General features: G+C 36.2%; 1 protein-coding gene across 1 annotated transcript in view; it reads left to right on the top strand.

Annotated features, from left to right (window-relative positions):
- Positions 1-383: 383 nt before the first annotated feature.
- Positions 384-13,492, top strand: part of TfAP-2 (transcription factor AP-2) — a 60,276-nt gene continuing 47,167 nt past the window's right edge. The window contains exons 1-2 of the mRNA XM_018548454.1: positions 384-710; positions 6,576-6,953. Coding sequence (XP_018403956.1) covers positions 384-710; positions 6,576-6,953 — 705 coding nt within the window. The remainder of the gene's footprint in view (positions 711-6,575; positions 6,954-13,492) is intronic.

Raw genomic sequence — 13,492 nt, 5'->3', positions numbered from 1 at the left:
AGTGTCTGAAGATATAAAAAAATGACGTCGGCCGAAGGAATATCGCGGCCACGAAACTATCACGTATTTGCGTATAGATCTGTAACGGCAATGGTGATCGATGAATGAGGTGCCATGCGACATCGTTCTTTTATAGTGTATATTTATTCCTTTTTCTCATTTCCTTTTTAATTTATAAATAATGTTCTCTACTTTCTACTAAATTCTATTAGAATTCGCTTCAAATGTCTTGAAAGTCTCATGCAAAAAAAAAAAAGACGTTTCGAAAAAGAACTTCTTTCTAATCCTTTGTCTCTGCTTCCCGCTCTCTCTCGTCCTGAAAATATACGCCTCGTAATCCTGCGAACGAAGACGGTGGTGCTCTTCGTCGTCAGTGTGACTTGATGTGCCCGTCTCGACGTGGTGTGCAGTGTATTATCGCGCGCGCGGATGCGACGGCCGACGAGGAAGCGGGTGTAGCACGACCGGACGGGATTCCGCTTGCGTTGTGTCATGTGTACGATGACGGAGAAGGATCCGAGTTGAGGTGGCTCCCGAGACGCGCGAATTTTCCCGCGAACAGTGCCGATCGTGCATCGCCGTTGACCCACGGAGCCGGCAAACTGGAGATCCTGGGGATGTTCCCGCCGCGCACGGAGGCGCCGACAGCCGACAAGCTGACGTTCTGCTACGCACCCCATGTCGACATGGCCACGGTCATCGAAGTCGAGGTGCGAGACCCCCGCCTTTTTCTCTCACGCGAGAGATACCCTGCGAAGTGCTTCCCTTTATTAAAAGCGTTGCGTGTGTTACGTGGAACTACGCGATTTATACGCGGACCGAGCAAACTCCACTCGAAATGAAACGAGAGGAGTAAAATTTCGTCGTCTACGTACACGATTACGTGTATCATCATCAGCGAGACGTTCTGTACGTTTTACCGTAACGCATTGGCTGCTGCGCGAATATGGGTCAAAGTGCGTAAATATATGCAGCAATTACCTTTTCACTATATAAGCGACTATGCAGATACGGCGGTTACGTATTTTTAATCGTATACGCACATTCAACGTTAATGGGTACCCTGTCAAACTTTAACTGATATTAATGCAAAGTTAGCGGTAATTATTGTGTGCTCTTTCTTGAGGGCATTTCGCCATTAATTTCTTTCTCCCTTTACTTGCCTCACGTTACTTCTCACGATTGCTCGTCCCGCGCGCGCGCACGAAATAATTTACACATCTTTTAAATCCACGACACAATTACTCGGCGCAATTTTCAACTCGTATCTTTACTTATCTTCCATAGAGGAATAGCGGGAGTTTACACCTCCGCAGCGCACATTTTTTATATCTTGTATATTCTCCTGTAATAATTCTCGTGCAATAATATAAGAAGAGAAATATAATAATAATTATCATCCGTTACGTCGGTTGCAGTTTTATACGCAACTGTGTCAATTTAATCCTTTCTTAACGTTAGAATTACCGAAGTTGTCAAAATGACTGGTTCGTAATTTTTTCCACAAATTTACAATGATATGTCTTTTGAAATTTTCCATAACTTTTGTTGGAAAAATTTTAAGGAGTGATTCCTCACACAAATTCAAGATTATACGACCACACGTGTCTGAATCGGCTTGATTTAAAGATATACTAAGTTGAAGAAAAAAAATTTGTCTTTTCTAAAAATTTCAGAAACCACTTTGGTTATTTGAAACCTCTCATATTTTGAGATTTAACATAAAATATAATTTTATCAGTACCTCTCTCCGGCAAATTTTATTTCGTTGGCGAAAAGAAATCTTTTGATTTACAAATTAAGATATAGGGGTAAGCATTGACTTTAAGTTTGACGAACACGGACAAGATAAAATCATCACAGGTGTAACTCGTAAATGTCAGTGTGACAATATCATATTAATTTAATAAATAATATTATACAATTTTAATGTCGCCCATATTTAATTATGCTATGAAGTTTCTCCACATTTTTGAGATACACTTGGTGTCGATCCTTATGTAGCGGTCATTAAAATTTAACTCAAACACATCGATCGTGTTGTCCGTGACCGTACACCTTGTGTATTTTTCTTGGAAATTATTTGCGCCTAATCTCCCATCGCGCAATTTCGCCATGCGAAGGGGCCGGTTTATTGGTTATTAATTGTACACGTGTCGTGTGTAGCGACGCTTTCTCCAATCTTATCAACGGTGATCTCAGCAGGAAAGTTTTGGCCGTGCTCTTCTGTGAAGGGAGCTGCCGCTTTTGCGGATTGTTCAGCTTAAAAACATCACACATATGCCCGTTACCGATATCACCGATACAGAATTCCCACATCACGCTCGTACATCAACGATTTCTCCTCTTCCCTCTCCTCCGTTTTACGGAACAACGTTACGATTGGTATCGGTTTATTTGGCAACGATCCCGCGACAGTGTACGGTTTCAATTTTGTAGGCGTAAGAGAGCGCGAGTTGCTCGGCAACGATTCGGCACACCTGATTAAGAGAGCGAGTACAAGACAAATATATATTTAAAATACACGTTTTCGACTCTCGACTTTCCTCTTCCTATCCTTGTGTTTGTCTTCCATCGAGAGTACTATACCGTATACGCGCAGCATACATACAAATAACTACGTGTCTAACTGCCTACGCGATTTATTGTAATTTGTGCTGTCATATTTTATTAAAGATATATAAAATTTGCTTCTTAAAAATTTCAAGTTTTAGTATCTGCAATAAATGCATTTGTCATAATGCAAAAAGTTATTAAAAATTGCGAAGCAAACGTACCATTTCTTCTTGCAACGCACAATGAGCGCTTTTTTTTTAACGAAATGCCAACATTCTGACCATTAGTAACAATGTATATAAAATAACGTGACTACATCCCAAATTAGATGAGACAGTTCTATATTTTTAATTCTTTATTCCACTTTAAAACGCGTCCCAAATTTGGACCTAAATTAAGAAGAACATAATTATAAATTGTCAGTCTCTCTGTTAAATACAATTTTAAAAAGTAAAATATCTCATAACTTGATCGTAATTTTTGTTGTGATATCATGTTAAGTATTATTAGTCATTCATAAATATAATAATATGATATTGTTTATATGCATTTCATTAATAATTATAAGAAAATGTTTATCTACTAAATTTTATTATGACAATAAATATTGATTTTTTAAATGTCCTCTTTTCGCTTCTTAAGGAGTTGGTCACTTTAATGCAAAAGAAAACGCACGCAATTGCGATTTATATCTTTCGATGTGTAATAAAGTGTCTTATATAATCATATTCTTCAACGTTGTACTGAAGCTATGATTTCGAAAGTCTAATTTAGAAGATAATCGAGAAACAACGATAAATTTTACTGCTTGCAGTCGATCAGAAGCATGTGCTTGCCTTGAAACATGGAACTTGGAATTTTTACATCACAGCATATTTTTGAAAATTTTGTAAAATTAATAAAAGCATATCTTTCGCGGAACTAATGGTCAATAAATGATCGGTTCAGTTATGTAACAACTACATATTTACATACGCGTACACCGCACGCACACACAGAACGTAGTGCGTATAGAACTTATACAACCATAGAAAATTTTTGTACTAATAAATACGATTAAAAAATATAAATTGATGTGTAATATAAATAAAAAAATAATATAAATAAATAAATTGATAAATCATGAAAATATAGAAGATTAACATTTAAATATGTTCTTTTATTTTTGTATGATATATGCTTTTAATTACTTTAATATACCTTTTGTAATTGAGTAGCATACAAATATAAATGAATATAGATAAAACATATATAAAATATTATATTTCGTCAATTATCGCTTTTTATCCTTTAACTTTTTGTCAACAAGCGTGTAGCTGCGGGATGTTAACGAAAAATCTAGGTTTTCAACCATTAATTGAGATATCATAACCAGACCTATGCTATGGTTTGGTTACTACGACAGGCGCAACATACGTCCTCATTCCATCATTCTCGACTAATTTTAAGAAGTTCGATTCTTTACGGAAGTATGAGAAAGTGCGAGGACTCACGCTTCTAATAAATTCGAAGGAATCCAACACGCTGGGCACCGCACGCGCCCTTCAGATAACACGTAGGATGAAACTAGCAGTACGACCTTTTCGCGGTCTATAGAGTCGTTCAAGATCGTATCGCAACGAGTGAAGACCTAATGGCTCACGCGAGATGATACATGCCGCGGCAAAAAGCTTCCCTGATATCCAGATATACACCCCGGGTGATACCTATCTATAACGTGAATAACACTATGTGCAATCGAGAGCTCGTATCGCGAGATTACGCAGGTCAGATTAGAGCGGCATCCCTGGATCGCGCGCGAGAAGGTGTCGATGGATCAGGTAAATCGAGATCTACGGATCTCGATCTTATGCGCGAAATATAAGCAGAATTACAAGAAATTCTTATCGAACTTCGTTTCTTCAATTTTCATTTCCGTCTGGTATTATTAGTATTGTAACGCAATCTTTCTAAATATAAATATAGGATCTTGATGTAAATTAATATAAATTTTAGGAAAAAAAGAAAGAGAGAAAGGTAGAGAAATATCGATCATAATATAAAAACTATAAATGTATGAAATATATGAAACTATATTATATATATATAAATAATTAAAGCATAATAATTTATAAAATCTAAATGTAACTAGTAAGAATAAAAAACAGGAAAAATATATGTTATTCAATAAATAAAGAAAATTACTGCGAAACATTGAATGATAAGCTATAAAATTATCAGCTTTTTAGCAGAGATATTTAAATAGTAATTAAAGTCTATTAAAAAAAACACAAGTGCGTTATAATATATAATTTAAACAAATTACAAGTGTTCTCAAGTCTGATTTATATTATCTTTAATATCTGACGGAATTATCGATTGCAGCGGCATAATCTATAGTACATATATCAGTCATAACTTAGGTTTAAGGTTTACTTTCTTAATCCGCTAAATTATCAGTATTTGCATTTTACTTATAAACTATTTGTGCACGCTTCGAAGATGTTCATCTCTTTCTGCTATAATAATCACTGTCCTTGTTTTGTACGAAGTATTTTTAAATGGTTATCACTGCTTATTCTCACTACATTTCTCATTAAAATTAATGAAAATTGCATTAGGCTGATTTATTAGTAGAAGAAATAAATTACGTAATTAATTACATAATTGACAATTTTAATTGTATTTTTTATTATACTTATTATTACATTAATCGTTGATCTATATTATTAGTAATAATACAATTATAATTATATTATACATTACAATACATTATAATATTATATTAACGATATATTAATAATTAATCACTATGTTAAATAAATACATATTTTGTATACATATATAATTTTGTTTGATATCTTTTTTATTTTAATTGCTATCATTAGACAAGAAAGTCCAAAGTAAAAATAATATATCTATTTATATAATACGATTTTCTTCGATTATCACATAATTTATACGAATGAACAAAGATCAGGAAGTTAATCTGGAAGCTGTCCAAAATTATTGAAACAGGTGTGTTCTAAATAAGTACGTTTTCTAATCACATGTAGATTTAATCTGATAGAAGAAATTTTCGTGCATTTACTGTGTCTGTTACCATGTTGGTTGCCATGTAATTTCGGTCCGCTCTGGCTAATGCGCGATGCTTAACCCTTTCGCATCAGATGCAACACGTGATGTGTGTGACGTATCTCTTATCTCGAATGGATCGGATGTACGTTGTACATAGTCTGTAATTACCGCCATGCGAAGTGAATCCTTCGCCGGGCAACTGTGTGCAGATCTTGTAAATGGAAGGAGATTTTCATTTTCTTCCGTTTTACTGTGAAGCTAATTGATTAACCTTTTGGGCTCTCCTAGTAGCAAAACTTAACACGACTATTACAACGTATTTTAGTATGCCTATAAACAGAAAACTCTCCAGATATCTTTTGCAATAAATGAGAAATTTAACTTTGCTGAATATTTGCGCTTCTATAAAAAATATATTCCGATTTAAAGAAAATGATGTTTATATTTATTATATTTAAAATCGGAACGTCTGTGATATAATGTTTGTCTCTCTACTGATCATAAATTTGAAAAGGTTTCAAAGATTTAGCGTAGTATAATTCTCACACGGAAAGAACGGTTTTAGTATTTCAAGCTTTAAGTAGATATAGATCTGTGAGTATAATTTTGTTACACTATTAAAATAATTATGTAGAAAAGCATGATGAACAATGCTACAAAAAGTTTTGACTCGCAACTAATTTTGACTAGGCGCTGTCCTATATAATTATTTTAAGTCTAACGAAATTTAGTTTTAAAGTATCTAACTAAATTTTTAGATACTTCAACAAAGCCGTTCTTTTTCGTATACCTAGAAGAGTTTTGTATAAGTCTACGTAATTTGATTTATTAATACAAGTTATAGCAATATAATTCGTTCCTTCATAGTATTACGTTCTTAACTTTTCAAACGTCTCTTTAACACTTAATAGAATTACGAATCTTTACTGCAGAATGTAATTGTGATGTTTTTTTCTTCATAGGACCGTCTAACTGGTCATGGTGGCATCTCCTCGCTGGGCGGCGGGAATTCGTCGCCCTATTCCGGTGCCCATCACCACGGACACCGGGGAAACGGAAACGGGGGCGGTATGCCCCACCACGGAGGCGCCTCGTTACCGACCGCCTCCGACTTCCAACCCCCTTATTTTCCACCCCCGTTTCCTTCGCATCATCATGCACCCGCTAGCCCCCAGCATCCCGGCCTCGGCCAACCGCAACACCTGGATTACCTCGTCGGTGATCCTTATACGCAAACGCTCAACACACTACACCAACACCATTACAATCACCTGAGCGCTGCCGTCACCGCGGGCCAAAGGAGCGGCGATCTCAGAAGAGACGCCGAGGGAATTCACGTGGTAAGTTCTAAAATATGCTTTCACATAGAGAATGCATTGAGGATACCGCAAAAGGATTTTGTGGAAACTTAAAGCAGTTATTAGATGCTCTTGTCTCATTAATACAGCTACTATATTCTAGCTATTATTTTAATAATGCATTTGGCGCATTATAATACGGTTTAGAAAAACTCACAATATTCTTGAAAAAACTTTTGGAAGTAAATTTTTATATCTTTTAATAAGATCGTACTTAAAAGATCATAAAAATACAAAATCATAAAAATATATACTTGTACAATTTAACTGTAAACGATTTCGTGCGAAACTGATAAAAAAGAAATTTTGTATGAAATAAACGTTGCGTTGCGGATGAATCAAGCACTCGATAATGTCTAACGACTCGCAGTATGAATAATCTAACAAGGCACGCGCTACAAGGCTACCGGTACTCGTATAAATTAACTCTAAAATATAGTCAATTGCAAAAAAGGATATTGTGTAGCCGAGTAACATACGCGATCGATTCACATGTGAGTTTTACATTCTTTAATCTTTTGACCCTTCATAATTATTTGTGCAGCGGCTTACATAATCCATATACAATCAATCTTATGTACTCTTCCGACAGATGCCAATGTCATGCGTTACATTAAACATTTGAGACTTGACTTTTTGCGTTTACATGTCTGCATACTTTTTCTCGCGATGGTGCAAGGATCGCGACAGTTTCGTTCATTACGCGGTGTTCTTCAAATTTAAACAATTAGACATTTACTTTTTGTCGCGAACTCGAACGGAGTCTCAGTCATACTGGAGAAAAAAAACTTGCATTCAATTAATGTATTTATTGTCGAAAAAAAGATAGCTTCGTGTTTTTTTTTTTTTTCCGAAGTATCAAAGGATCGTTCGCTAATTACGCATTTTAAATTTGCAACTGATGATGATGAAGAGCTGAACACTGACAACACACACAAGAAAGATCCCAGCACGCGTTGGGAGAGAAAGAAAGAGAGAGATACATCGAAAATAAACTAAATTTAGTAAATATCTGTTTGACTAATTTTATGTAAATATTTATCAAGCATATATTATTTGACACACAAATCATTAATTTGATTCAATCTTTTTAAAATTTTGTTCAGTATAAGTTTCTAATCATCCGAATAATATATTTTACAAATGCTCTATATATTATAAATTATAAACATATGTATGTGGAAATATATAGAAATATACGTGTCGTAAGTAGTAAGCGTCCGAAAGAAACTAAATGCGCTTAGAATGCATGTGGTAAGAAGGCCAGATTTCTTGTACGCATTGCTGAATAACGTGACAAGAACCCGATTCATGTAATATTCAAATCCATGTCATTAATTAAAATAACGATCACCGTGTTAACGATGCTGTAAATTTAACGGTGTTCGGCCGTGATTCTTCGACAAGTTTATTTATACGTTATTAAATCTGCAATGCGCCGATATTTATACGGGGAAGAGAAAAATTGCAAGCGGCGTTCTATAAACTAGAACTTAATTTGTCGTACGTAAAGATATGCAGCATTTAAAATATTCAATACAACACACATTGTTCCATTTAATGACAATTGTATGAATTTATATTTACTCGAAAATTATATTATACTATATGGATACTTGATTACGTAATGTATATTTTTTATCTCTTTTCTTTTTCTTCTTTTACTCAAACATATGCACCGAAACAATTTTCAAAAATAAAAAAGTTTACTTTTTATTCTTTAATCATACATATGCATTACAACACACTTCCTTCATATAAGCTTTTCGTATATGTAATTAAATTTTAATCTGCAGCTTCGTCAAGACTTACAATTAACCGTGGCCGATCATTACCGCGAAGGAAGGATCGTGTCTTTAACAAATGCGATGTAAGCGGCGTGTAATCTTAGATTACGCGATCCTTCCTCATAGATCTGGGCAGGTATCTTGATGGATACCACGCGCGCGGAAGCATGGAAATTGTGGTACCACGTATATGTGCAGCCAGTACCACGTTCACGGAGGAGGGAACGAAAACGAGGGGAGATCCGGTCACGTGTATCATCGGTATCCGGCCGGGCTGGATACCTTATTAGCAAAGCACTCGGCGTTGTTATTTGTAGGACGCCGCGCCGCGGCGGTATCTCCGCGACGTGTGTTTCGCGGGGTGTAATGACGGGCGTGGTATCGATCTATCAGGGAAGTCGCGGCCAATAAGTCCGTCGTCCCCCGTGACATCGGTGATTGCGATCGTCGATCTCCCGCGAGCACGAAGAGGGACAGGACTTTGCGGCCGCGGTATACTCGCGCGACATTTGGATTCGCCACGGTGTGGAGTTGTCCGCCCCGTGTAATACACCCTACGTGGCTGGAAATCGTGCCAGACGAATCCCGACCTTCGTAAACCATACGTCCTTCGAGTCTTTCTCGCGTCCCACAAAAAATTGTACAGGACAATAAACACGTCTTAGTCTTCGGAGATACACTTGAGTTAATTTTGTCGCATGCGTCATAAAGAATTTCGTTTATTATTATACATGTCCATTTGAGTTCATTTCTTGAATAATTCATTTTTGGACTGTATTCGTACGAAGAATATATAAAAAAAAGTATAGAATAATGATAATAAAAAATTCATACAACTTTGTTGTTGGTATACGCAATCAATCACAAATGGATCCTTGTCAAATCCTTTATTCTTGAAAAATATAAATAGAATTGAACGATAATAAATAAAGAATATATACAAATATAGAAAATGTAGTGAAAAAATACAGAAGATGTAGGTTGCCATGAATTGCTTTTTTAAATTTTGCTTAAAAAATCATGAGCTTTTAAATAGTTCAGTTCATATAACAACTGAGTAATCATCTTGAAATTGCACATATTTCGATATTTAATGTTAACGCTTAAAAAAAATTACGTCGAAACAAATTAAACTTTATGGAAAGAACGATTTTACTGAAGTGTATCTAAAAATTTAACTAGATCTGAAAATAATTTATTAAACCATCAAAATAATTGTGTAAGAGTAATCCTGCAAAAAGTTTCGACATTTTAATAACCAGTTTGAGCATCCTGTATAATTATGTTGATGGTCCAACAAAATTATTTTTAGATCTGTATCTAACTAAATTTTTTAATATTTCAGCAAAACTATTCTTTCCGTGTTAATAGACTTTAGAGTAGAAAAAGTATTTTAATTATATAATTAATCACCCCTTTCCCTCCACCCCCGTACAAAGAACTGGGTTAATCTTTTTAAAGAAGTACTACTACATGTTACACGATTAGATACCTATATTATGCTACAGAATAAATATTACGTATGAATTTAAGTATAAATGCATGTATTTGTATACATAAGATAGGAGTATTGTTTAAAAACCCGTCGCAAAGAGGTCGACTTTATATACAATGTCATATATTACAGCAACATTATACCCAGATGTCGGATGCGATCGGCTTCGAGACCCCATCGATCATTATGGCAATAGTATTTGTGGTCCACCTTGCATTGCTCTCGGTATTCACGAAGGTACCACCCTAATTACCGCGTCGGCACACGCTACCACCGTCATTTCTATCGCGGATTACCATTCGTGCCCGATTTCCAAAGGTGTCGTATGACGTCGACGAGAGGGAGAAAGAAAAAAGGAAAATACGTTCGACGAAATTCGACCCGGAGGTCGTACGACGAACGGCGCTCTTGCTCAGGCCCGTGTTCGCTTCGCGCGTCTCGGAGTTCGAGAGTGATGCAGAAGAGCAGTTCGCTGCGGAGAGCATCTGTCCGCGCCATATGCAGGCTCGAGTTGCCGACTCGGCGTTTTATCGAGGACCGCGATATTATTTTCCGTCCGTGTGATTGAGGGCCGGACGTGTATATTACTACTGTAATTTGTATGTCGAACGAGAGTTGCCCAATAACGCGCTAACAAAAACTACACGCGCGGACTTACGGGTCGTTAAAGCGAAGTCAAGTTTTTTTTCCCAACGTCGAGTTTATTTAAAATCTGACGAAGTTTCGATTAGAGATAACATAGTATTTCTTGCGAATTAATTTTTAAATATATGTAAACAGAAGGACCGAGATATGTTATCTAAATTTAACATTTAATTGAATTAATTTTATCTCGATAGAATTTTTATCAAAAATTGTGTGGCTATATATTTACATATTTAATGTTGATTAACAATTAAGAATTTAAAATAATATTGAAAGGAATTTTAAACTTTTGTGTGTTATACTTTGGAGTGTTAAAGTGTTTCAGTCGTCTAACTGCTTGCCATACCAGGGCGGTTTTTGAGAACGTTCTACCCTCCCGCGATCAAATGCGCGTTATCGATTATCCCAAACATCGCACCCCTTCGACGCTATTTCTTTCTAGCCGACGGGCATTCCTGTAGGTAGGGTGGGTATCTTCGAATTTTAATGAAATCTCAGAATGCTATACTCCCGATTTCCTGCGATATTGAGTTAGGTTGCGGAATAACGCACTTTTCCACCGTTTACATAGCGGTTGTTTCTTGTTTTCCTTCCATACGGAAACCAACGCAGACATATTATGTCACTTGCACAAGTTTTAATTCTGAGAAATTAACTTGCAAGAGGGTATTAAGATAAGCTTGCTTAACAGCCAGCAAAAAATGTGCATATCTCAAACAGGTGTAAATAAGTCGCGCGAGTTCTTAATGACCATTTTCATTTACCATAATGCTTCAATGCATGAAGCCAATAATAATTAATTACCCTGAACGAGGGTCACCAGCCAGATTACAAAAAAAAAAAGTGCAAAAATCTGCTATTATTACACATTGAAAGGAGATAATATCAACAACTATAAAGATTAAGAAAAAGGCGTAAGAGACCTTTTGCGTCACAAGCAATACAAATTATGTGTCTTACGAAATGTTGACGATTGTATAAATTGATATCTAGGGTGTCAATACTTGTTCATGAACTTGTTAGCGTAGTACTTATCAGCGGGACGTAATTAATTAATTATTTACAACTGTATATCTATACTTACAATTAATATATGAATAGTTATATCGCTATAACACTTAGATAAGTTAAATCACTGTAGAATTTAATGCAAAGCTTAATAAATCGCGCCGGAAAGTGTCTATGCAATTTTAATTTATAACTAACAAGCTCTCTTTCTCTCTTTCTCAATAAGCGTTCCTCGATTAATTGTTAAGTGGCTATGAAAACGGCGAAATTGCAGTACGGACGCTCACGACGGATACACGACAGTGAATAGCACGGCGCGGTTTGTCGTGGCAGGAAACCTGGGATCTTTAACAACGGGGGAATACGAGGATCCGCAAGATCGTTCCGTGCCCGTCGTCGTAAGACGTGACTTTCGGATGTGCTCGGAGGCAAGAAGACACTTGGATTATTCGGGCAGGACGCAAAGTCTTGGCACACCAAAGCTTGTGGAACTACACAGCTGTACGACGCCTTTGCATAGTTCGTCATAGTTAGGGAGAACTTGGGCGTTCTCGAGTGTTAAGCGCGTCTTCCCCGACACCGTTCTCTCTTGTCTCTATATCGTTAATACCGATAACTAGATCCGAGCGAGCGAAACTTACGCGAATTACTACAGTCGGCACGGGTTGGTACACCATCGGTGCGCACCGAGTGACTTGCGCCGTGTATAATAACCAGCTCCATTAGGATCGTTGATTAGATCTACGGATTAGATTACGCGATTAATGAGCAATTGTATAATTAGATGTAAATGGCGATGCAATTGGCACGATACAAATTTGCGCTCGTATTATTAGCATTTTTTCCATTTTTTTGTTCTTTTTCTCTCTGTTTTCCTTATTTGTTTTGTCGCGAAATGATCCTACGTGCTTCTCTTTTTTTAAACTGAATAAAGTAAATTCTTAGAGTCATTACGTACAAAATGACATAAACTGTATAACCATAACATAAGATCATTGAACATCTTATGATTAAATCGATATGACGATACGTTTTTATGTCGGTTGCTCATTGATTGCTCCAACGGTTTTATGCTATAGTTATGCAGCTTATGTCATTTTGTGTGTGATAAGACTTATTTGGTTAATGTTTTGCGACATGATCACGTTCTGGGTAATTATGTAGGATAACGATATCAATGTGCGGTAATACATATTAATTTTATGAATTTAAATTTGTTTGCTAGTATTACAGTACACCATAATGATTTACTACAGCTATTTTGAAAGCCAGCGCGTAAATCTATATTATGATCTTAAATTATTTATTATGCAATTAAAGAAACCGCTCTGCACTATATAAGTTTTCACGTAAATTTGACAATCTCGTAAAATTTCGCAATATCTCGTCGAAATAAACTTCCCCTTGTGTGATACTTCGTTCGTTGCACCCTATGTAATTTACTTATTAAATTTTCGGCTGACCTTTGGTATTCCCTCGGGGAGGATGCCAGAGACGTTTGCTTTGAAACAAATATGCTAAGCAGTGCGATGCCTAAGATGATGCCAAAGGTATCCCTAAAGGGTGCACAAACTCGCGTCTTGCGT

The sequence above is a fragment of the Cyphomyrmex costatus genome, unplaced genomic scaffold, assembly GCF_001594065.2.
Source record: "Cyphomyrmex costatus isolate MS0001 unplaced genomic scaffold, Ccosl1.0 scaffold72, whole genome shotgun sequence".
In the NCBI taxonomy this organism is placed as follows: Eukaryota; Metazoa; Arthropoda; class Insecta; order Hymenoptera; family Formicidae; genus Cyphomyrmex; species Cyphomyrmex costatus.
This window is presented reverse-complemented; position numbering and strand designations above follow the sequence as displayed.